Genomic DNA, 26,488 nt, shown 5'->3' with positions numbered 1-26,488 from the left:
TACTTTTTTACCCTCGTTGCTGTTTTGAATTCTTCGTTGAACTGACGAAAATGGCCTTGTCTGTTTGGCTTTTTTAATACTTTATAGCGGAGGTTAAAATGGTCATGGTTGAGAATGTTTGCTGCACGTGTTCGGTGATTAATTAGTTGGGTCACGTGTTTGTCTGGAAAATTGGAAAATTTTTGTGGTATTCTAGAGGGCTATGATAAGGTGAGGAAAGGTGTATTGGAGTTTCGGTGAAACTCCTATTAAACTGGAATTGAAATTTTGTAAGTGGAGTCTGATCATTTTCCTTTCCCAACCTTTTTTTTTTTTTTTTTTCTGGCTTTCTTTTCCTTTACCAACTTTAAATTTTATTCATAGCAACTAGTTAATAAATGATCATCATTTTTTTTTCTATTCACCAAAAAAAAAAAAATCATTGATTTTATTTTTTTATTTATTTTTTAATACCTTTTTTATTATTTCATAAAAAAAATATTTTTGTCAATTTTATTTTTAATAAAATAAAATAAGTAATATAGCACCTGAAGCACGTGTCCATTAAAACTTTTATTAGCTTTGTTTATCGTATCAATGTGGTAGTTGGAACATTTTAATGCCAAATCCACATACATGGTAAATACATTGGTAAAAAAAAAATGATTATATATTCATCAATATTTGGCAGTAAAATAATAATTTAGAATTTCAAAAAAATTGTCTTGAATATGGAACAAGACCATTTGAGAGATTTAAAAAAAAAAAAAAAAGGATCAAAATCTATTGATTATCAATTTTGAAAACTAAAACTCGATCATAATAACAAGAAGACATATTTGGTATGAATTTGTGGTCAATAATGACCATTGTCAAAACAATGGTGCAAGGCATGACCTTTCATTACATTATTTTATTATTTTTTTCATTCTAATTTATTTTTTTTGGTAGCCAAAACAAGAAATTTCTTGGTATCTAATATCTAGTCAATTTCATATGCTGTAGTTTTTCAAATTACTGATTATCATATGATTTATAGAATTCTTTGATGTTATTTATTTTAACATATAGTTCATTTAGTTAACAGTTCAAACTTCTTCTTTTTTTTTATGCGATTATTCCTAAAGTGTGATCTGTAATGTTGTTAAAACATTTTTATACTAGTTTTTTTTTATTTATTTTTTGGTGCTTAAAACTCTATGTATTTTAGTAGATTTCTCATTTCAATTAGTTTCTAAATTCTTTTTTTACATCAAAACAACCTAAATTTTATAAGCAGTGTAGCTGTAATCCCTAACAAGTAAACCCAATTTTATATTTAGCAATTTTGGGAACAAGTTTTTTACTTGTGACTAAAACTAATTTGACTTTTCATTTCAATGCTCAAAGTACAACTTTTCACATTTAAAAGAAAAAAAAAATAAAACCATATTTAAGAGTCAGTTATTATAATACTTAAAAAAAAAAAAAAAAGAAGCACTAAATTGTGCAAAATTAGCAAAAAAGTTCCTTCTAAAATTGTCCCTCTTGAGCTAAGTTAGAAGATCATTACTAGTTTATCTTAATTTTAATTTGAAGTAAAGAAAAGAAAATAAGCAATAAAATTAAAAATAAATAAAGAAATAAAGAAAGGCGTGCAAGAGAGCAAGACGAAGAAAAAATGCATGAAAGGTACCTTACCTTGGCTTAGAAAACAAATAGAAAAAAATCCCTTAAATATCTAAGGGATAATAAATAATGTTAATAAAAACTTAAACAAATCGTAAATAAAATATTCATTTATATATTGTCTTCTTCTTCTTCTTCTTCTTTTTTTTGTTTTTTTTTTTTTTTGTTTTTTTCATTAGATAATAAATTCTTTCATTTGGTTTATACCAATATCATTCATTAAAAGAAATTATGAAACATATACAACTACACCTAAGAAAATAATTTTGTTTCTTTTTGGTAAATATTTTGAATACTTGTTATTTTCGAAGATGGAATTTAGCAGTATTCTTTACGTGCCTCACATAACTTGATAACACTTGGTAGTCCTTATCTTCTTTTTGTCTTACATAATATTCCTTTCAATGGGTGTGCTAATACTACACAGCATCTTTAACTTAAGTGGTTCAATGATATGTATATATATATATATATATATATATTCGTATAACATTATTATCATTATTCTTTTTTTCAGACAATTAATAAGTCCCAGATCTCAAATTCCCACACTCCAATGTTAAAATAATTTTATATTTTCGTTGACAATTTATGTCTTTTTCTTTCTTTTTTCTTTTTTGATAAAAGACAAATTATGTCATTTTGATAAAACGTTCATACTTTGTTTTTGAGTTTTTCTACTTAATTATATCTAGTTTTCATATTTATTGATGTTTATTAAGAATCTCAATCAAGTAGAAACTTGAAAAGAAAAAAATATAAACTTCAAATTTAATACAATTTGAAATTATACTGGGAATACCATTACTTGACATGATTAGTTTTTAATTTATGTTTATTTTATTTTATTTTTTCTACCTAATTATTTAAAATTTATTAGGTATTTAAATTAACTATCAAAAGAAAGGAAGAAAAATTATATAGACACCAAATTAACAAGATTAGATATATATATATATATATATATATATATTTTTAAAATATCTAACAAATTATAATGATAATTAACTAACATTTGAAGTAGATAAACTACATAAATTTAAGTATAAAAAAATTAAAAAACTAAAATTAAAAAGAGATCACGTTACCACCAAACACTTTGGTTTTTTGTTTTTGGTTTTTGTTATCTTTTTTTTTTTTAAAATTTATAATTAATTTTCATGTGCAATGGATTATGAAGACCATTAATAAATACTAATAAATATTTGAAATAAATAAATTGCAGAGAATTAAATTAAAAAAACTAAAACTAAACAAAAATCCAGCATTAGGAAACGAATGTGGGTAATTTTGCAAAATGTAATTCAATGATCACCCTTAAGATATTAAATTATGCCATTTGAGTACTATCAGAATCAGTGATGCTGTGGCTGAAATGTTAGGAAGTAAATCTGCGAACGCAGACGTGCCAGCCCAACTCATTGTTTCACAAGGTTGGTGGAGTTTGCACGCTTTTAGGAAACTCGTACATCAATTTTTGGTTGTTGTTTTATATGCCCATTTTCAGTGCTTTTTTCTCATTGGTTTTCTATTTCATTCTTTTTCCTTCTATTTATTTTTATGCTTCAATTCCCATCTCATTCTTATGCCATATCACTATCATTGGACTTTGAAGCTTTTCAAACTCCTCGACTTATTTACTTTTCTAATTTGATTACTCATCATCGGATCCAATCAAATATTAAATATATATATTTTAATTAATATACATATTTTAGTACTTTTATTTTAAAATTTTACATTTTAATAACTTATGATCTCATATAATTACTCAAAAAAAAAATAGATAATATTATTTTTGAATTAATTGTATTTTATAATTCTCAATTTTTAAAACTTTATAATTTATATTTTCAAATTTAAAAAAAAAAAAACTATTTAAACCTTTAAATTTTTAATTTCTTATATATATCAGACAAATTTTCAATTTAACCAAATAAATATGGAATAGTTTTTTTCAAATTGTTGTTTTTCTTTTCCTTGATCAACATTCTAAGGATAGACATTGGACGCCTACACTTGGTCACCAACTTTTAGCAAAATCACACACAAAAACAAATGTCTATCCTACACTTGGTCACCAACTTTTAGCAAAATCACACACACACACAGAGCAAAATATAGATTACATATATAGATTTGATATATATATATATATATAGATTTGGTACTTGGTATAAGAATTTCTATGTGTTAGTATCTGTTTGGCAGAATTTTTTTAAGCCACAAGTTCTACTTGAAGGTCAAAGTTCTCTTGTTAAAAAGTAAAGGTATTTGATAAAAGTCAACAAGCACTTGTTGATAAAAAATAATAATAATAATAATTTTTTAAGCCATTTTAAAGAAATTCAAATTTTATATTTTTTTAAAAAAATTCTTTTTTTTAATTTATATGGAAGCTCAATAAACATTTAATGTAGTTGTTTTAGTTTATATAGAAATTCATTAGACATTTAATGCAGCCTTATTATTTACAACCAAGCACTTATTCATTTTTTTAATAAAAGTTCTTTTTCAAAAAAATCTATTATACAAAACTCTACATACTAGAGTTCTACTTTCAACAACTATACCAAATGGACCCTTAATCTATGTCACCTAACCAATGATACATTATTTAATATTATTTGATTTTTGGATTAATTGCCTTTATGTATTTTTAATTTGTAGTGTTTTATAATATAAGCCTTCAACTTTCAAAAATAGTAATTAGGTCTTCAATGTTTAAATTTGTTATATATTGATCTAATCCTCAACTCTAACAAAATAAAATTGTAATAATTTTGCTTTCCTCTCATTTATCAACACCCTGTTTCACTTCCTTATAAATTAGTATGCAAGTTTCTAGCAGAACTTTACCAATTTATTTGGTCAAAATTAAAGTAGAATAAATATGCAACAAACTTAAAAAAGTTTAAATTATTATTTTAAAAAATTAAAAATCTATATTATAAAACTCTAAAAGTCAGGGCATCAAATTGCAAATAACCTTTATTTTTTAAGAATAAAACCAAAATGGGGAAGGATCATCCTATAAAATATGTTTGGGATCCAATATTAATTATTATTTATTTTGGTTCAATTTTTTTAAGATTGATTAAAAAAAAAATTATATGGCAACTCACTTGGCATGTTCCTTTCCATAAATTCCTCATAAAATTCTCACCGTTTCAAAACTATATAAAAATGATTTGTTCTAAACATATTTCTAATATAAAGTAGAAATGTGTTAAGATCACTTTTCTTTCTTGTTGAAGGTATTAAACATCGCTATTATCCCTTAGTAGATTTAACTATTCTTATTTTCGAGGAAATACAAGCTGATCAAATTTAACTATTCTTTTTCTACTAAAAATATAAATTGAGTAGTTCAAGAGCTAGTTTAGTATGCTATTACTTTTAAATAAATATGAATCCCGGATAGAAGAAGAATCAAATTGACTATTAGGTCTTATTAATTGAGTTTTTTCTCATATAATAAAAAAAATTGTAGAACATTCTAACTAAGTGTTAATAATTAATAATTTAAAATTACACTTCTAATTAGATAATGACAACTTTTAACAATTATTATATCAATAAAATCCGATATAAAATAGGAACTATGTTTCCATTATACAAAGAATGTAGATATGATCAAAATTATGCAAAATAATATAATCCCTATACATTTTATTCAAATTATAATAATTCATTTAAGAGACTGCTTATCAAGTTTATTGGAGACGTGCCTAAGTCCAATGCACTAGCCAAGATTTAAACGTGAAATGAGTTTGCAAGGGTCGAGCAATTTAAAATTAGATGTGTCCAAAGTCGAAACTATTACTGCCCATAGTATGTCAGTCTACGAGGCTCTAGAAAGCAACGTAGCTTAACGTTACAAAAATCCAACTGTTATACTTATATAACATAAATATTATTTTGTTTTTATGTAGAGAAAAAAAAAATTATGTTATAAATGAGTATAAGATCCTTTTCGTATCCGGAAGATACGCTGGGATACGTTCTCGATGGCTTGACAATACTTAAGCCCAAAAGCACTTTAAAGTAAGTATTATTTACCTTATATTGAATACATAATAAATTATTTAAAAAATATTAAGTCGTTGATAAATAATTTTTAATAACATTTAGATATTATATGCCAATTTTAAATAAAAAAATATTAAATTTTTACTTTAAAAATTTTCAATATATAAATTGTTTATAAAATACTATTAATAATATTTGTTGTTGTAGTTTCGACTAAAACAAGTTTTTAAGAGAAATTATTACATAGAAAATTAAAAGATTGTATCCAAGAAAATTTGCTCATTTATATTATTTAGATATTGATTTTAAAATAAATGTAAATTTATGTTAGTTATAAATCTTTATTAATTATTCTAAAGAAGTATGAAAATGTTGAAACTTTGACCCTACAATAATAATCTCTGCAAGTCATGTATGCGTCCCAATGATTCTATTTCTTTTTTTTTTTTTTTTTCTAAATGTAAAGTGTCGATTATATTCTTTAATCGTCAGAGAAGATAAGTGACGAAAAACAATTTTACTAAATCTATATGTGATTGTAATAAAGGAAGGTTAATGGTAGAATCGAAATGTTTAAATAGGAAGATCAATAATATTTATTCTTTATCTTTATTATTGAATGGAAATTCTATGGTGAAGACGGTCCGTATAAGGATCGTAGTATTAGTGATGATTTTTTATAGTATTAACGATGGTTTCTTAAAAAATTGTCATCAATACTATAAAAAATCATCATCAATATTATGGTCCGCATAAAAACCGTTCACATTATAAACAGACTGTATTATTAAAATTCCCCGTTGATTTTACAATTATTAACTCTGATTTTGTTCAAAACTAAAAATCTATATGAAAAAGGTTTGTTCTATAAAATTTATTTATTAAGTTGTCAGATATATAGTTTATTAATTATAATTGACACAAGTGATAAATATATATATATATTTTTGTCGTATATGATTTTTTTATTATTATTTTTTCCTTAGAGAGTGGATTCGCTGGGTCTGTCAGTGGCACGCACTTTGGAAGCTCGGTCAGTTTGGCTCTTTACGCACAATCACGTGGCAAGATCCACGCTGAGGCGGCTAAATCATGTGTTACACGCTCAAACAACACAAAATTTTTGTGAGTTTCATATGGAAACTGAAAATTGAAAATTTTTTTTTACTTAATAATTTGTGACACTGCCAAATTTACAATAATACCTTTTTAAATAAAGTACTTTTTCTTTTCTTGGTTGTGAAAAACAGAGAAATTAAAATTAAAATTAATATGCACAAAAATTTTAGTTTTCAAGCTGACCGTTCCTTTTACCCATTTTCATTTACTATTATTATTTATTAAATGTATACGCTACGTACAGGTTTTTCGTACGCGCTTCTCAATTGGTTGTGTAAAGAGACAGGGACATATGGATGTTACTTGTTGACCGAAACATTTTTCTACTTTCTCAAAACTTTATTCAACCACTTCAATCTTTTTGAATTAAGGGCACCTCTTTTTTTCTTTTTTTTTCTTTTTTTATTTCTAAATAACCAAAATACCCTTCAATTAACTTTCACTTTTTAAATAATAATAATAATAATAAAACAAAAAATAAAAACCTAAATTATAAATTAGAAAATCAATGGCACCTTGCATTCCCAAAATGTAAACATCGAAACTTTTGTGAACTAGTGGTCATTAATCAAATAACAAACTTTTCTTTTTTCTATTTGCAATCAAATTTAAAAATGCAAACCTCAAATTAATTATATTGCAATTTAAAAGGATAAATTCTGTAGTTTTATGTTTGTCGCTTTAGTTACTTAATAATAATAATGTATTATTCAAAATTTTAGTAAAATACATAATTAAAACTACCTACATGTATTATAAAAAGAAAAACATAATTTTAGTGGAAATCCTTTAAGTAAACATAATTTTAGTAATCCTTTAACAATAATTAATGTCATTTGGTAATGTGTTTGTTTTTATTTTTTATTTTTTACTTAAATTGCATGTAATATTTTAGATATTTATTAATATTAGTTAATGGTAGTTAGAGTTTGTTAAATATTTCAATTAAATATAAAATTAAAAGAGAAAAAAAAATAAATACCAACTTACGTATAATTTTCAAATTGTATTTTTTTATTTTTTTATTTTATAATTATTTAACATGCCTAATAAATTTTAATTATTACTAATAAATATCTGCTATAAATGAGTTACATACAATTAAGTAAAAAACAAAAAACCAACATATTACCAAAAGCATACAGTTTTTTTTTTTTTTTTTTTTTGGTAGACATATATTTAATCGGGGAAAAAGATTTATCAACTCCACATTTGATCCAACTTAGAATATGCGGTTAATACTTTTAATCCTTATCGTATAAACTGTCCCAAAAAAATATTTAACTTAACTATTCTTTAATATTTAACTTATTTATTACTTTTTCCCATTATATCAAGGTGGAAAATTTTTAATTCAAAATTATTACATGAAAAAACAATAATTTTATCTATAAATTGTCTTTAGACAGACATCTAACTTATTAAATCTGACAACTCAATTTGATGCCGCTAGCGCCATTGCTAAGACAAATTAGAAAGTGAAATATAAAATCATAACTCTACCGGCCGAAAACCATGCAGCGGTGCAAATTTGCACTTTTGCTGATTCTCGAGGAAAACATCAAATTAAAAGTAGATTCTGAGCTTTAAAAAGTCATTAAATCAAAGGGGATGTGCTCCTGTTATAACTGCAAGAAGTGCCCTGAAGTGAAGACCACGATTTTCTTATGTGTGTATATATAGATATATATATTTTATATCTATACGTATAAGAAGTCTATTCTATCTGTTGAAATCCTTTTTCTCTCTCTCTCTCTTCTCTCTCTCTCTCTCTCTCTCTATGTTTTTATCGGTGGACTGACTAACCTCTGAGACGACCCAAGTCCGGTTTTCTGAGTGAGCAGCAGATCGGTGAGCTGACCTGAATCCAAATACATTCTCTCATTTCATGTATTGTTTTCATGATTTTCATTCATATTCACCAAATAGCCATTCATTTAGCTGCCTGTTACATTCTTTCCAACCAAAACAAGATTCTTTCGAGATTTTTTTTGTTTTTTTCTTTTTAAGTCTGTAAATTCTAGCCGTTTAAATTGCAAATGAATCAAAGGCCAATTTACTCTTATACATGAGCTGTTAATTCTCAATTATTCAAAATGTTTCTGGTTTTATACTCTTTCCCATTGATATTTCTGCTTTCCATTTAATAATTCCTTTCAAGAAATTAAAACATATATATATATATATATATATGTATATATGGGTGTATATTAGCTGTTGAGAAATATATGGGAAATGATTTTCCGGCATTGATAACATAGTTTTATTGCTGCTGTTTTATCCTATATGAGACTAAAAAATTTGAAAGATTTTCTTTTCAATTTGGAATTCATACAAGGATTAAATGTCTTTGGGGGTTTTGGTGAAGCTGGTTCAGGCAATGGGACTAGGGAGAAGCTGGGTTTTCGGGGAAAAAGGGGTGATTCTGACAATTTGCGGTAGAATTAGCCACCAGAGGGCAGATTAGAATGGTGGAGAAGTAAATAGAAGACAAAGAAGGAAAAGAGTGATTGATTTAGTTTGTGAAATTGCTAAGATTCAAGGATGAACTTTGGAAGGGAATTTTCAATGGCGGAGAATAAAGAATTTCGGTTAAAGGATTCATGGATACCTGTAACACCTGAGAAGCCTATCCTGGCAAAATCCCATCAAGGGAACCAAACGGGTAAAGCAGAATGGCCAGAACATGCTGCGATTTCATCAGGATACATACCAGAGATGCCTAATTACAATACCATCTACCAAAATCTCAATACAATTTCGAATGTGGATGGAAATGCCGGTTACTATGGATATGGGGCAAGTACAAGTCAGAAAAATCAAGTTAATCACAATGTGGGTTCTTATACACAGTCCTCTCAAAATGGCAGCACAAGTTGGAATAATGATCCCTTTATGGAACAGATCCTACTGGAGAATGCTGATTTTGTTTCATATGCAAACAGCAATCTTTTTAGAGGCATAGGCATGGCAGCTCAAGGACCACCATTGCCAAAGTTGCATTCTCAAGATATCAACATCCGGGAATATTACCACTCCAGTGGTTTCTCACTTGGTGATCAGAATAACCATCCAGCTTCAACCACCCTGGTGAATAGTGTGATAGAGCAACCTGTGATTCCAAAAATGCATTCTCAAGTCGAGAACAGTTGGAGGGGTCCCAACTTGAGTAATCTGTTGCTCAGCAACCAAAATTACTCCTTGGGTTCAAATCCAGTGGATAGAGGCTGCAACGTTTCTCAGATACCCCATTGTAAGTATTTTGAAGTTTTTGAATCAATTCACATACTGCCAAAAAAAAAGACCAATTTGTATTGCTGCATTCCCATGATGGAAAAATTCCAATAAAGCATGGGAATTTTGTGTACAGTGTCAATACCACATTGGTTATAAGATAATTATTTATGAATTCACTTCATCATGGGAATTTTGTTAATGCACTCCGGAAATTGTTAGCATCTTTATTTTCATCAAAGAACCTCGTGTGTGTGTGTGTGTGTGTGTGTGTGTGTGTGTGTGTGTGTGTTTGTATCCATTAAAGTTTTAGGCAAAATACTTCTTCTGCAATGATCTGTCTACAATAAGTTTTTCAAATATCTTTTGCAGTTAAAATATAAACTAAACTTAGGAGCCTCCATTTAGCATCCATCTATCTATTACCTTTAATTTTATTTAGTTAGATACTAATTGGTTACAAGAGTAACAAGCAATGCAGAGATGTTCTAATTGTATAGGAACTTCTTAAGAATGACGTGGGATGAAATTATTATACCTCGTATAGGATTGCCATATTTTTTTGCAATGTGAAAAGATAGCAAATCTTTATTCCCTGGAGAAGACCGGTTCATGTGATATTAAGAAACATTATTCTTTTGCTCAACAGTTTATAGATGAACAAAGAATAACTACTTTTCTCTGCAGATGGTTTACCTGTATCCTCCCAGCATAGCTATAATCTGAACTCACCACCAAGAATAGAAGCTGACGCTCTCCCAAGTATCAACAACTTGCTTCAATTTATACCAGTAACACCGGATCAGGCTAGGAAATCAGATAACAACCAGCATTCTTCAACACTGAACTCCAGAATAGAGGAGAGGCAAAGGTGGGAAAAAAACTGGCAGGACAATTTAGTTGCATATAATGGAGAGGCCAAAATTCAACAACACTGGGGTGAAGGTCAACTGCAAAACATTGTAGACATGTCATGTGCAACCATTTCTACGCCATACAAGGAAAATAAAGATTCTGATAAGCAGAGTGGTGAATACATTGACCCGAATACAACACCACAGCAGAAACCACCCAGAAGAAGAAAACACAGACCCAAGGTGATTAAAGAAAGCAAGCCCAAAAGGAACCCGAAGCCTGCAGTTCCCAAAAATACAGAGTTTAAGGAGAGCAATCCAGGTAAGAGAAAATATGTCCGGAAGAAACCCCTGAAAGGCTCCACAGCTCAACATGCAGAAATTACAATGGAAACTATAGGTCCACATCCCAGAACAGCCACTAAAACATGCAGGAAAGTCTTAAATTTTGATTTGGACAAGGACAGAGATGAAAATCTTGGGGAAACAGTTGCTCAGCCAGAGGAGCTGCAAGAGACAAAGAAGAGGGGTCCATGTGTTACTTCAGATTCTCAAGCTAGGGAACTATGTAGTGGAACTAAACATGTTTGCATGTCGGCTGTACAGGGTGGACCACACGAGAGACTGATTGTAGAAAATGAGAAACCAGGACAGGCAACCAATGCTAACCCTTCAGTGTATCAAAGGCCGAATGACTACAATGCTCTGCCATACACGCAAACAGTTTTTGCTGCCCCACCAGTCACAACAAAAGACAGGCAAATGAAAGATTTCTTCATCATCAGAAGCCATAAAGAAAAGGGAAATACTAATCTAGACCAGAACATGAGTGGAAACCAACATACTCCCATGCAACAACATATACATGCAGAAGGGAAGAGTCAAGATGGATTCCAAGGAAAAGCTGATTGTGAAAATCTTGAGAATGATAAATTGATCAGGCCAAGCAGCATTCAATCTGTAGAAAAGTTTCTGCCCAAGTCTAGTGAAGAAAGGGGATCGAAAAGAAAACATTGGCATACAATTGAAAAGTTACAGCACTATACCACCAATCTGATGGGTTCAGCAATGTGCAAAGAGGTCTTTCAGATAGATGAATGTCACAGAAATGGCTATATTCCAAGCACAGGATTTTCACAACATCAAAAGAAAATGAAAATCGGGAATGACTACACAAACATCTATAAAATGCCTTCTAGCACAGCAGAAGCAGAAGATTGGAGTAAAGTTGGAACACCAAGAGCAAATGATGTCAATCCAAAGGGTCTTATGTCAAACATGAACTCTGATGTGCCAAATTCAAAGATAAATAACATAGGTGTTGAAAATCTTACTGGTGGCAGATCCTTTCACTCCATTGGTTTGGAGCACAATTTACTTAAGCAGCAACTATCATCCCAACAACATATTCACAATAATAGGATGGAATCTACAAATAAATTGAGTCGAGTTCACAGCTTTTCCACCGAAACCACAATTGAGAACTGCAAACATCTCCCACCATCTCCTCCCGCAGAATCCCCAGGACCAGGAAATAAACATCTGTTCCAAACTCTCAGTATCAATATGTTGGCAAAGAAGCAGGCAGGGGGAACCAGTCCTCTGAAATCAGTTTTATCTTGTACGGAGAAAGAGCTGCAAGAAGACAATATTTTCTGTGAATATCAGCCATCTACAACAAAAAGAAGAGGTACTTATAACATCAAAAATTACTTGAATTGAACATCTCAAGATATTCACTCAATAACCTAATACATTATTGTCACTGCTACAATGGTATCTGTCTCTCAATATTTGGTGCAGGCCGAAAGAAAAAGCATCATGTATCAATAGATGACATAATAAATCAATTTAATGGCCTCACTCTTGATGAAAGCAGAAAGGGATTACATATGCAAGAACCGAATGCAATTGTGCCATACAAGGGCGATGGTGCAGTTGTTCCATATGATATGAAGAAACACAAACCTAGACCTAAAGTGGACCTTGACCCTGAAACAGACAGGGTTTGGAAACTTTTGATGGGTAAGGAAGGAGATGAAGGCCTGGAAGAAACAAATAAAGAGAAGGAGATATGGTGGGAAAATGAAAGGAAAGTCTTTCGTGGACGTGTTGATTCTTTCATTGCTCAAATGCATCTTGTTCAAGGTACATTACTTTGAATTTTGAATCTCAAATCTTATTACTATGAAGTCCATTACATTCAAATGTCATACTATCAAGATGGCCATCTTCACCTATTCAGTAAAATAACACTTTTAAACAAGCACTTATCGTTACAACATGCTCTTAAATTCCAGACAACTTAAAAGCTTAATTAATAATCAAGTTTTACATAGGAAAAAAAAAAAAAAAAAAAAAAAAAACTATGAATATGACTAACAGAATAATAGTCTAAAACTGAAGGTACTATTTAGCTGAAATCACAAAGCTATATTAGAAGTGGCAAATAAATAAATAAACAAACAGATAAATTACAAAAGGGCATAAACATGTGCAAGGTTGCACAACACCTGCCAGTCTCTTTATTTTAGCAACAATTTTAGTTATTTTTGGCAAGTTAACAAACCAGGTGGCAAATCAGTAGGCGATATAGTAGGTATGTTTTATTCAGGGGGTAAATATTGAACCATAGGTGAGTGCACACTAGCAGAAAAATATACTTCCCATTAGGATAAGAATGCACTAATAATTAAACGTGATGGTCCGGTGGTACCCCTTCAAATCTGAAAAAAATGCAAAGTCAATTAAGTTAAATTGTATAAATATACAATTAACGAAATTACAAAACTTCAAATTAGACAAACCAGAAACTTTTGTTAAAATTTCAATGTTAAAATTAGAGTCCAAAACCATAATTCCCACAAGTAGCCAAAGGAAACCTGTGTATCTTACTAGTAGATACCAAGAGCAGAAAAACAAGCAAAAGCTATATAATTATCTTCAAGTAGTCAGCCATTGATCGATATGCATATCAGCCAATAATATGATATTACTACTTGCAGGAGATAGACGTTTCTCTCGATGGAAAGGATCTGTTGTTGACTCAGTGATTGGAGTTTTCCTTACTCAGAATGTTACAGACCATGTATCAAGGTAAACTCAAGATTTTAAAATAATAATGTTACCAAATCATATTCTAAAATAGACTTAACTTTAACACCTTTATTTCTTTTCACCGCAGCTCTGCCTTCATGTCTCTGGCAGCACGATTTCCTCTTAAGTCAACAAGCAACAAAACACAAGACAAGGTTGGGCCAAACACGGCAAATAATGAGCCAGAAATCTCCATAATAAATCCAGAAGATACTACTGTATGGCATGGAGTACCACGCCAACCAATTTATAAGCAAAGCTCTCCCACACTCCATGAATCTGGAGAGCATAAATGCAGAAGTGAGACGTCTAGGACAATTTGGAGATTGGAGGAAGAGTTCATCTCATCCCAAGAGTCTTTTGACTCCTCAATCACTCAAGGCCTTGTAGGCAGCAGATCCAGCTCAGGCTCCAACTCAGAGGCAAGTCAAAGTACAGGATGTGGATCCAGCAACATTCAAGTTCCAACTTCAACACTATGGATGGAGAACATGTTCCAGGAATTTGACAGTTATGTAACTGGAAGTTCAGTTTTGAACAAGGAACTGAAGTATGGGATAATTGAACATGGCCAGCTCAATGCAGGATCAGTGATTACCCAACCTCAAAGTTCAAATCCCTCCATTGCTTATCAAATTAATCCTCACAATGCATGCATGGAATGGCCGGCTGCTGCTCCTAGAAAGAATGCGTTGCATATGACCTCAAATTCTAAAGCACCAGAAGTGTGCCTTGAAGCTCTCAGTGAAGAAAGCATATCTTCTTGGCCTTCAACTGCATCCAGATTTGATAAGGGAAAGAGAATTGAAGAATTAGCAGATATCTCTGGAAATTCCTTAGTGCAACAGAATGGACTATGGAGGCCTCAAAAATATTCAGCAACAAACCTAAATGCATCATTTGGCAATCACTCAGCACAGAAAGAAAGCATTGCTCAAACTGGACAAAGTCAACCATCTTGCAAAAGTTATCAATGTAAGAGGGATAATACCTTACACTTGGAAAGTACATCTGCTATAGAGACCATAAAACTTACCGAAGCACTCATCAAGACACAGGATGCAACCAACAAGCATGTCCCAAATGTCAGTAAGGTCGCAGAAAAAGTTTCTGATCTTGTAGAGAGTAACCCTGCAGTGAATACAAAAATACATAAAGAGACGAAATCAGTTGAGCAAAATTTTAAGGAGCAAATCTGTACATCTAATCATGCTAAAAATGAGACAAACACAAAACTTTCAAAAGCAGAAAAAGGAAATGCTACAAATGTGAAAATAAATGCAGTTGACTGGGACAATTTAAGAAAGGGGGTGGAGACCAATGGTAGGAGAAAAGAGAGAAGAAAAGATGCAATGGACTCAATAGACTATGAAGCTGTTAGACTTGCTAACGTCGAGGAAATTGCTGAAGCGATTAGAGAACGAGGAATGAACAACATGCTAGCAGAAAGAATCAAGGTTTTCCCTCTCTTCATGCACACTTGAAGATTCTCAACTCCAAAGCTTTCATTATAGCGGCATTATAGAATATAGAACACCCTCAAGTATAATAATGATCACTCAATGTTGCAGGAATTCCTAAACCGACTGGTCAGAGAACATGGAAGCACTGATCTTGAATGGTTAAGAGATGTTCCCCCAGATCAAGCAAAGTAAGTCATTTAAAATACATTAGATTCTTCAGGACCCATATGCCAGTGACAAGAATATTTAAAGCGACCAAGTAATGAACTGCATCTGATTTTATATGTGTATATATATATATATAATACTGTTGTAGGGACTACTTATTAAGTATTCGAGGATTGGGGTTGAAAAGTGTGGAGTGTGTGCGACTTTTGACACTTCACCATCTTGCTTTTCCAGTAAGTTTTATACAGCTCCTTATTATATTATAAGACGTTGACAAAGCATCTTACATATACATCATGTTACCACTTTTATAAAGGTTGACACAAATGTTGGAAGAATAGTAGTACGACTTGGATGGGTGCCCCTCCAGCCTCTACCTGAGACACTTCAATTGCACCTTCTGGAACTGTATGTATCAAATGCAAATTACAAAGCTTAATATTTCCATTAGTAATCATGGTAATTAATCACAATCCTTTGTAGGTATCCAGTACTGGAGTCAGTTCAAAAGTATCTTTGGCCAAGATTATGCAAGCTTGATCAACGAACACTGTAACTCCATAGCTCCTTAAAGCATTTGTTTCCAAACTTAACCCCAAATTTTTACCTGTAAAATTTGCACTGAAAGTGTTATTATTATTATCTTTTTATTTTCTTCAATTTACTCCATTGACATTGTTACTGATTTGAACAACTTGACTACAGATATGAGCTACACTACCAAATGATTACATTTGGAAAGGTAAGTCGTCTGCCATTTTTGCATATGCTGTTTCCTTCAGATGAATAATTTAAACCAGTTAACCTCATTTTCCGTTATACATTCAGGTTTTCTGCACAAAACAAAAACCAAATTGTAATGCATGTCCAATGAGAGGAGACTGCAGACACTTTGCTAGTGCTTTTGCAAGGTTTAAATTCTAATGTCTGCAATTACTACACATGGCACCACCATGCACCATAACCAACATTGAAGCATGTATTGGAAACACTGAAGCATCAAGCATGTATTTGATTTTTTTAAGAATGGGATTCAAGCCTGGTAAATTCAAATTTAAAAAGTCTGCAAAAACTTTAGATCAGCAAATAATTTAGAGAGACACACAGGTTGATAAAAATAAATAAATAAATAAATAAGCACTACTAATAGTTCACTAATTGTTTGATACGATTAAAGAGGTAGAGAAGAAACATTTCAAATTAATATTGTAATTCAATATCTTAAGCAACAGATTTATGAATGATGAACTTTGCAGCAGACCAAATGGCCAAAAGGATATTTGAATCATCCATAAGAGTTATATAAAATTTGCTTTTCAATCTTCCACTTCACATTTAGAACCATAAGCTAAATTGCAAATCAAGAGAAAAAACATCCAACATGTTTCCTATGCAATGAGAGCAAGAAGAAAGAATTATAATTCATCTTAGCTTAATTTATCTACTTACATGCATAATGACAATTTAATAATAAGACTAAGATCAAACATGTTTTATGCAGTGCAAGACTAGCCTTACCAGGACCAGAGGAGAAGAGTATTGTAAGTTCCATTGCTCCCACTCTAGAAGAGAAAAACCCTGCTCTAGGCATCAATATTTCACCACTACCCCCACCAGAGAATAAATTGCTTGAAGAAGCTGACTCTGAAATTAGCAAGTGTGAACCAATAATTGAAGTTCCAGCAACGCCAGAACCAGAATGCACAGAAGTATCACAAAGTGATATTGAGGACTTATTCAATGAGGATCCAGACGAGATCCCTACCATAAAACTCAACATGGAAGAGTTCACAATAAAACTTCAAGACTTCATGCAGACACACATGGAGCTCCAAGAAGGTGACATGTCCAAGGCTTTAGTTGCGTTGAATACAGAAGTGGCTTCTATCCCTACACCAAAACTAAAAAATGTCAGTCGACTACGAACAGAGCACCATGTGTAAGTATCATCCATTATTAGTAAGATCTTTATTTCATACACACAACTAAATTATTCCAAGTTAGTGAATGCAAAATTGAAGCTTATGAACTAAATCTAGTTTGAGATAGAAATAAGTTAAAGCTAACTGAAATCACTCCTATTCAACTTGAAGTATATGATACAGAACTCTTAGCCTAGCAAACCAATTAGCTAAAATCAATCAGAAAAAAAAAAAACAAAAAAAGAAAAATAAGCCACAAAAAATAAAAATAAAAAATAAAAAGAAGAAGAAAAAGATGAAAACATGCACCATATAACATCTGATGTCCTCATATTATGCAGATATGAGCTTCCAGATTCACACCCTCTCTTGGAAAAGGTAAGTTAATTTCTTTCTACACATGGAACTATGTATTCACCAATATCAGCCATCCATATTCTCAATTAACATTCAACTTAACAGCTGGACAGACGAGAACATGATGATCCAAGCCCATACCTTCTTGCTATATGGACACCAGGTATGCATGCATGAAATTATGTTTGTATCATCTTGCTATATGGACACCAGGTATGCATGCATGAAATTATGTTTGTATTGAAATGGTTTACATAATCTTGAAACTAATTAGAGAAAAGAAACTTCCAAATATGAGCACATGGTTGAGATCATAAATTGCAATTTGATGATACAGTGTACAAACAATAGAAGTGAAGATAATATAGATAAAGGATTCACTTCTCATTAAATTCCTATTAAATATGTGAGGCAAAATGTTATACTTTGTGCAAATTAATTTATCAATATTTGAAATAGGTGAAACTGCAAATTCAATTCAACCACCAGAAAGAAGGTGTTCCTCCCAAGAGCCAAACAAACTATGCAATGAGAAGACATGCTTTTCATGTAACAGTATCAGAGAAGCAAATTCACAAACAGTCAGAGGGACAATTTTGGTGAGGAAAATCAATATTGATGACATATTCAAAGTGATTCTGAAAGTAACAGAAAGGGTAGATTGCTTTCAGCGCTTACTGAAGGTTACATCAACTTGTTGCAGATACCTTGTAGAACAGCAATGAGAGGAAGCTTTCCACTAAATGGAACATACTTTCAAGTTAACGAGGTAAGGCTTGCCTAACACAACCTGCTCATTCTACTTCCTAAGAATAACCAATAGTAGCCTATCAAGAAAAGACATGTGCAAATGGTGGTGGATTCCAAACTAAACCACTCCTTACTATTTGAGCTAGACACAAATGACAGCTATATTTAAACTAGTTCATTTCCATTTGATACTGGCTAAAACCTCCTTAGCACTATTCAAAATTCATTGAAGGTATTGTCAGCATACAAGTATGTATATTATCTATGAAAAACAATTCCATTATGTTTGACAAAAACTAGAAATTCTGCAAAAGCATTGCCTCAACTAAAGGCACACAGCCTGGAGCTTGAGCTGGCATGCAAGAACCTAGCCAAACTGAGTAGAGTTGACAACCTTCTCAAGCCAAACGTAATCCCATTTGTTAAAGCTCTAGTAAAATTCAGTTTCAGTTCATGCTCTACCATTCAAAGAAACTCAAGAAACGAGGCATCGTTCAACATAGCTTGGGTCAAAATTTCTTCCTTCATTGTTCAGGTTAACCTGCAACAAACCTTCCCCACCAATTGTAAAGAAATTTCCATCACTATGCAGGTGTTTGCAGATCATGATTCTAGTGATAATCCAATTGATGTTCCCAGAGAATGGATATGGAATTTACCTAGACGTATAGTATACTTTGGAACCTCAGTGACATCAATATTCAAAGGTGAACAAAAACGAAAAGCATTTACAGCATAAAATTATCCCAACTGAAAAGGCAAAAATTACTAACAATGTATTCCTGTCTACCAGGCTTATCAACAGAGGGAATTCAATACTGCTTCTGGAAAGGTATGAAATACTTTGTTGACTTGTTCTGTAGTTTCTTATATTTTCCCAAACAAACCTTATTAGATGCATGGTATATAGAAACTAGAAAGTATTAATTTTTGCATCTATATCTTTCTCAGTTTCTCATCCATTAAAACGATGCATAGATCATATATACTCATTAAAATTATGGTTGCTAGCCCAAAAAAAGAAAAAAGAGACCTCTTATTCCTCTATAGTATCATGATTATCATCCACCAATTTTTAAATCTCAACTGATTAAAAAATTATTTGCAGGATTCGTTTGTGTGAGAGGATTTGACCGAAAAACAAGGGCACCACGGCCCTTAATTGCCAGATTGCATTTTGCCGCAAGTAAGTTGGGCAAGACAAAAAATGATTAGGGGAGACAAAACAGACCATGAGACAGAAGATTACCAGCAGAGAAAAAGCAAAGATCACTGACAGTAGGAGAAGAAGATTATTGACTAACACATTGTTGTACATTCAATTATTCTTCCTCTAACATGAGATGCATTCATATCTCAGCAAGGGAGCAAGAATCAATATAGAAAGGAATGCGAGATCCCATAAGTGTGGGAAGTACCTGCACAACAAATTTAACAACTATTTTTTTTTTTTCTTTTTTTAAGTCAAAGCTCAAAACAGAGCAATTCTTCATAAACTAGCGTTGTCACTCTCCCAAATAGAGAAAAATAAATAAATAAATAAACTAAAATAAAAACAACTGAGTTTGCCAGGTTCATTCATTATCAGTGAGAAATTACTTCATATGAACTTAGAGATTGATTTCATTAACTGGCACACAACAAAAATTCTAGAAAACATACATCAAACCCATTTATTGGGCTTGCACCAATGGATGAAAATTAACTTCAATGAAAATTACTTCATTACACATTTTTATAGGATCTGGTAACCTAGAAGAAAGTGATAAAACCATACCCTGTACAAAAATATAAAATCAATTTAAAAAAAAAAAAAAAAAAAAAAAAAAAAAAAAAAGAGATATCATATACATACGTCAACAGACTTCCATATCAAAATTTCTAAATTGTAAATTATAATGACTCTAAAAGAACAATAATCATACTGCAACCTGAGGGCATAGTAACATTAAAAAAACAGAAAAATCAAAACAAAACAAAAACTTAAACTTAAACTAGGACGACTTCAAAAAAATAAGTAACAGAATGAAAATGTTAACATCTTCAACCATTAGATTCATTTCAAGCATACCAACAAAATGCAATATCAATGTAATCAATTAGTATCCACAACTAAAAGTAATCACCAAACAACTCTAATAAGAGATGCAATGTACAAGAATAAGCCTTACAAGAAATATTGGAATGAAACAAACATTTGAAATATTAAATGATTCATGCGCCTAAAAGTAAATTAAAAACCAAGAAGAATAGCATTACTAAAAAGTATTTAGATCCTGAAATAATAAGCAACTACGTACCATCCTAAGGAGAAATTGACTCCAAATTTTGTACAATTTCAATCCTAGGTAGGGTTTACTAGCGCACAGGTTTTGCCTTGAAGATGCATTCCAGCAAGCTAATAGGCCAATTGATATGACGGGCACACACACTAGACAGACTTGCCAAGCTAGAGTTGAAGACTTATATCTCTTTCCTCACCCTTCATAAGATATGCGCTCGGCCTTTTAATAATTAAAATATGAATAAACACTTTCTAAATTTGAAGTAACACATGTTTTGCATTTCGTTCCCCAAACTACAAGAAACCTCACATGGTCCTCTAAACCATTGTTTTATGGCAGTTCAATTCAACCGTGCAATTTTGTCAAATGAATTTAGCAAAATTTGCCATAAACTGCTCAAGAATGAAATAAATATAATAAGTTTTCAAACTTCATTACATGAGGTCCATATGACTAATTTCACAAAATTTTTCAATAAAATTGTAATATTGGAATAAAGTGATTAAGAAACAATATTCAACAAGGTGTGAGGGTTTTATAGCTCATAAAAGTTCATAAAGTGTTGTTTACCCTTGATATATTTCATTCCCATATACATGTTATAGACATTTAATATTCTTCACAACCCAACATCAACTTATATAGAGAAATCCTACGCAGACAATAAGATGAAATACCAAAATAAAACCCTAAAAGTAACATAAACTAATGGAAATTTCAATTTCATAATTATTTTCTAGTTAATAATTTGCATGGGGTATATAGAAACTCCTCCAGATTTCTACAATAATACAATTATTAAAGAGATATGTAGCCAAGTAATAATTAACAATAGCATATGTAATATTTCATTACAATTCACAATGGGCCACCTTCATATTATCAACCTGGCTTTTGATATCATCAGTTGGACTTAGAAGAGCCAACATCAATATCCATGTTGTGAAAACAAATCAATAAAATTCAATAACCATATCCAAAGTATGCTTTAACGTCAACTCTTTAATGATGTATATACTATCATCAAATAATACTTACAACTCTTTTTGTAGTCGACCGGCATTCTTTAGTTTAGGCTAGAGATCAAAGCGGCTTTTGTATTCCAGGCGTAATTAAGTTGAGGATATGTCACCTCCATGGAGCTCCATGTTCCTTTGCATGAAGTTTTGAAGTGTTGTTGTGAATCTTCAATACTGAGTTTATGGTAGGAACTTATTTGAATCCTCATAGAATTAGTCCTCACTATCACTTTGTGACACCATGTGCATTCTTGTTTTGGCATTTTTGGAACTTCAAATTATTGATTCAAAATAATCTTCTCTTTTGGCCATTGTAAGCTAAGTATTGTACTGCACCAAACATTGTTTGATGTCAAAAAACTTCACTAGTTTCATGAGATAAATATATTTAGATTCTTCCTTCATCAAAATATTTGATATGATTAAAAATACAAGTAATTTAAGTTCTTGTAGACATATTTATCAACATTATATCCATCATCTGTAAGCAACCTTTTTTATTATTCACTTTTCATTTTTTGGCGTCACCAACTGCATTACTCCATAAAGGAGTGTCTAGCTTTAAGAAATGTATCTTTGACTTGTCATTACTAAATATTAATAAATAAGTATTTAAGCAATGCATTCCTATGAGGCATCGCCAACCGCATTACTCCATAAAGGTGTGTCTAGCTTTAAGAAATGTATCTTTGACTTGTCATTACTAAATATTAATAAATAAGTATTTAAGCAATGCATTCCTATGAGGCATCTAGGATATTTAAACACCTAATCATTTCACTCGTCAATTTCACTCAATTTAACAACAAGTATTTTTTAATCAAGTATCAATTAGTTTCCATCATTGGAAATGATCAAAGCTAACCACATTGTCTTTTCCTATCAACTTAAAAACAATATCTTCTTCTTATCCAAAAAACAAAAAGGCAAAAAAATAAAATAAATGAGACCATATTTAAGCACATAGAATCATATGAAAGGAAACCCCTGGTATCTTTTGCTCATTAATTTCACAAAATTTAGCAATAAGCATTTTTTAATCAAGTATCGATTAGCTTCCATCATTGGAAATGATAAAAGCTTAACCCCATTGAATTTTCTTATCAACTTCTAAACAATATCTTTGTTTTCTTATCAAAAACAAAAAGGCAAAAAAGTAACTAGTGAGGCCATATTTATGCACAGAAAATCATATCAAAAGAATCCCCTAGTATCATTTTACTCATTAATTTCACTCAATTTAGCAACAAGCATTTTTTAATCAAGTATCAGTTAGTTTCCATCACTGGAAATGATCAATTACCCCATTGATTTTCCTATCAACTTCAAAAAAATATCTTTGGTTTCTTCTAATAAAAAATTAATAATAATAAAAGTTAAAAAGGCAAAAAAAAAAAAATAATAATAATAATAACAATATATGAGGCCATATTTATCCACAGAGAATCATATCAAAAGAAGCACCCTAGGATCACTCCATATAATTATTGATGCCACCTGAGCTAACAATATCTAAAGACACTCAACAAGTACACAAAATAAATTCATGAATCAATGATACCCAAATCCCATTGTCAATACTAAATACAAGTCAATTGAAAGAAAAGCCAAACATTCAAAATTGTAAAGGTAAACTGCATAATTATTGCCTCAAAAAATGATGATTGTTTAAACCAAATAGAGAAGGAGACCACAGATTAATATTCAAACTACTTGTTGAGGATATTCTTATACGTAAGACACTTATCTAGAAAGCGTTACTTACTTGTTTTTGCAATGAGTCATTGTTTCTTATTAACTTGACTAAGCCTTCATCAAATCAATAATTGAGGTTGTACACATAGATTCTCTTTCAAAATGACTTGAAGTCCTCAATTTGAACTCTTCTAACCATGAAATCCTCCTGAGAGCTAGACTTCTCAGTTCTAAGTTGATACTCATATCCTTTACTATTGTTTTTTATTCCCTTTCACTATTTTTGCTCCAAATTTCCAGCATTAAGAATAGTTTTCATCTATGATGCTATTATATAGTTTCATATCTATTGGTATCTTGTTCTGCATCACCACAAAATATTAATAATAATAATGATGATGATGATTATTGAAACCTTGGTATGATTACTATCCATTTGTCTTCCATGTTCTTCTCATAATAATGTATGTACTTTTTTTATTTTCTTTTTATTTTCTTTTTTTTTTTTTTTTTTTTTTTGGTTCATAGCATTCTACAATTTAGTTACACAGCAGATCCATTGCATGAATGAACGCAATCATATGCACCACTACTGATGCAGCAAATGTCCTATATTCTAATAAAAGACACTTGAAAATCAAAACATACCCCTCTATCAACCCCTATGAATGCAATCCCAACTCACAACTTTGTGCCTCCTTCTAGACCACTAAGGGGAACATTGTCAAGCAAAGGCATCCATGACACCAAAACTCAACCATCAAGACATCCTTGTTGATTCAATGATACACAACTTCATTTGTCATTGAATAACTCCTCCATAAACTACCAAACCCACAAAAATTGGCAGTAAGTTCTAATGCTAGTTCTCTCTTAGCCAACTAGTAAGTAAACCCTTCATATTGTGACACGTGTAAAGGCTAAGGAAAAGGGAAAGGCACCATGTTCAAGGGCTTTGATGTTGTTAATTATGGAACTTGCTTATAAGTCAATCATAGATTAAATAATAAGAAATTCTTCGAGAACTTTCATAATTTTCACTGGACTAGCCCAATGACTTTGCTCCTTCACCATGCCTTTCTAGTCCCTTTGATTACACTAAACATATCATTCAGCATAGTTGAGAACTTCATATTAAAATTAGACAGGAAATTTGTTCATATGGAAAGAATAAACTTGCTTCTAAAAGTCACTTTAGGTATTAAGAAATTTAACGAGTCACTTTATTAAGATTCTCCAACCAGTCCCTTCACAAAAGAAGATGTTTAAGCCAGTGGACCTCTCCCCATCATTGTTGGATTAGACATAGTACATATATATTTGAATGGCTTCAGGTACGACAATATATTTCAATATGAAAAACCCATACATTTCATTATCAACAGAGCTTTGGACTTGGTGTGTCTTTTAATGTTTTTACAGGTGAATTTTCTTGCTAAGTAGTTTTTGTATCTAAGTTTCAACACTATCCAAAATTTCGAATAAATGTGACTGAGTATCAACTTTGCTGCAGTTGTACCATCCTTTTAGCAATATAAGAATTTTTAGCCTCCACATAGAGCTATTCTCAGCCAAGGAAAGTTGAAGACGTTTTGTGGACTTTTGTTTATTAAATTCATGAAAAAACAAAACCAAAATAATTTAGATGGTTTAAAAGTCCAGGGTTAATGCCTGCTCCTAATGGAAACAAATTCAGGTGCCAGATTACTTAAAAGGTAAGATTGGATAGAACTTTCCTTTAATTTTCTTGAAATTCTTAAAAAACAAGGTTTTGAATAATATAGTATCTATGTTCCCACTTTCTGTATTTGCTAGTAATCTAAAACAAAACTTAACTCAACTAAAGCTTTATCCCGAAGGTACTCGGTCGGCTAGCAAACCAAAGAAGAAAATTTATATTCACATTTCATTGACAAAGTAGCATGTTATAGTAAATATTTCCATAAATATTGCCATACATGCACAAATACAACATAAATACGCATTTTGCGTTGTTAGATGAGCATTCAACATGTTGTAAATAACTAAAACCTAAACAGTAAGTAAATGCATACTACATAATTTTCCACCACATTAAAGAAGAATTTAACATAAACGATCAAATAAGAACAATGAACAGTAGCCATAATCCATTAGCAATCTCACAATGTTAATCAAACAAGATCATTCAAGAGCATCATCACAAGCTATCCAAAATAATTCACCAAATATAAATATATATATATATATACACACACACACACACATATATATGTATGTATATGTTTGAAAATTTAAAAAAAAAAAAAAAATCTCGCTGATTCTGGACTAGAAAACCTAAAAAGATATTAGCGCAATAAGGCGATCTTATTTAACATCAGTTAAATAGATTACAATGAAATCACACGGCAAAATCAGTGAATGAGAGAAAAAGCAAACACTAAACTAAATGAGTGTTTGGTTACAGAGAAGATGCGGAAAACAAAACCAAATGCGAGCTCAAAAACAGTCAAAAGCAAAAAGCTAGGGTTTGAGAATTCTTAGTGGTTTACTAAAAGCCTGAAATCTTAAAAAACACATATCCATTTATAGAATCATATATATCTGGGAAAAAAAAAAAAAAAAAAGGAAAACCACATACCGATCGTATCCATTGGATACATTCTGGAGAAACAATCGTTAGGAGAAGAAGAAGGCTCTCTCAGACTATGTGAGAGAGAGAGAGAGAGAGAGAGAGAGAGAGAGATGGTATTTGTAGGAAAATTGGGGAGGATTTCTGGAATTGGAAAGAACAATTTTTTTGGATGGGATATGTTTACCGCCTTTTGCTCTTCCCACTGTTCGACACTTTGCCGCTTCTTTTGAAGC

The 26,488-nt window shown here is 31.1% G+C and overlaps 1 protein-coding gene and 2 long non-coding RNA genes across 7 annotated transcripts; 1 reads left to right on the top strand and 2 right to left on the bottom strand.

Moving 5' to 3' along the window:
* Positions 1-8,220: 8,220 nt before the first annotated feature.
* LOC107413191 (transcriptional activator DEMETER) lies at positions 8,221-20,219 on the top strand. Of its 4 annotated transcripts, none has more exons than XM_048470295.2 (20): positions 8,221-8,649; positions 9,176-10,051; positions 10,720-12,576; positions 12,690-13,034; positions 13,892-13,982; positions 14,071-15,439; positions 15,554-15,633; positions 15,762-15,846; positions 15,930-16,021; positions 16,097-16,165; positions 16,319-16,355; positions 16,442-16,524; positions 17,115-17,552; positions 17,877-17,913; positions 17,998-18,055; positions 18,352-18,491; positions 18,596-18,661; positions 19,235-19,349; positions 19,436-19,474; positions 19,751-20,219. In XM_048470295.2, exons 2-20 carry the CDS (start codon positions 9,343-9,345, stop codon positions 19,855-19,857), a joined length of 5,817 nt encoding a protein of 1,938 aa, XP_048326252.2. In that variant the 5' UTR covers positions 8,221-8,649; positions 9,176-9,342; the 3' UTR covers positions 19,858-20,219. The 4 variants fall into 4 exon arrangements, with proteins under 4 accessions (XP_048326252.2, XP_048326251.2, XP_048326250.2 ...); XM_048470294.2 differs by having other exon boundaries at positions 9,167-10,051; XM_048470293.2 differs by having other exon boundaries at positions 9,137-10,051.
* Positions 16,081-17,271, bottom strand: LOC112491121 (uncharacterized). Its single transcript, XR_009640417.1, has 3 exons — positions 17,132-17,271; positions 16,346-16,446; positions 16,081-16,220 (listed from the first exon to the last, which is right to left on the bottom strand). It is a non-coding gene; the product is annotated as an uncharacterized LOC112491121 (long non-coding RNA).
* On the bottom strand, positions 17,358-26,438 carry LOC132799365 (uncharacterized). 2 transcript variants are annotated; one of them, XR_009640415.1, is made up of 3 exons: positions 26,262-26,437; positions 21,966-22,276; positions 17,358-17,503 (listed from the first exon to the last, which is right to left on the bottom strand). It is a non-coding gene; the product is annotated as an uncharacterized LOC132799365 (long non-coding RNA). The 2 variants fall into 2 exon arrangements; XR_009640416.1 differs by lacking the exon at positions 17,358-17,503 and adding an exon at positions 20,242-20,420 and having other exon boundaries at positions 26,262-26,438.
* Positions 26,439-26,488: the final 50 nt, after the last annotated feature.

This window comes from Ziziphus jujuba, chromosome 8 (genome assembly GCF_031755915.1).
Source record: "Ziziphus jujuba cultivar Dongzao chromosome 8, ASM3175591v1".
In the NCBI taxonomy this organism is placed as follows: domain Eukaryota; kingdom Viridiplantae; phylum Streptophyta; class Magnoliopsida; order Rosales; family Rhamnaceae; genus Ziziphus; species Ziziphus jujuba.
The sequence above is the reverse complement of the archived record's forward strand: the minus strand, read 5'-3'. Positions and strand labels throughout refer to the sequence as shown.

What these genes read in the sequence shown, in the direction of transcription:
- LOC107413191 (XM_048470295.2), top strand. Translation starts at nt 9,343, where the DNA reads ATGAACTTTGGAAGGGAATTTTCAATGGCGGAGAATAAAGAATTTCGG. An exon ending in CGTTTCTCAGATACCCCATT is followed by an intron (nt 10,052 to 10,719) that starts GTAAGTATTTTG and finishes TTTTCTCTGCAG; the next exon opens with ATGGTTTACCTGTATCCTCC. An exon ending in AAATGATTACATTTGGAAAG is followed by an intron (nt 16,356 to 16,441) that starts GTAAGTCGTCTG and finishes TTATACATTCAG; the next exon opens with GTTTTCTGCACAAAACAAAA.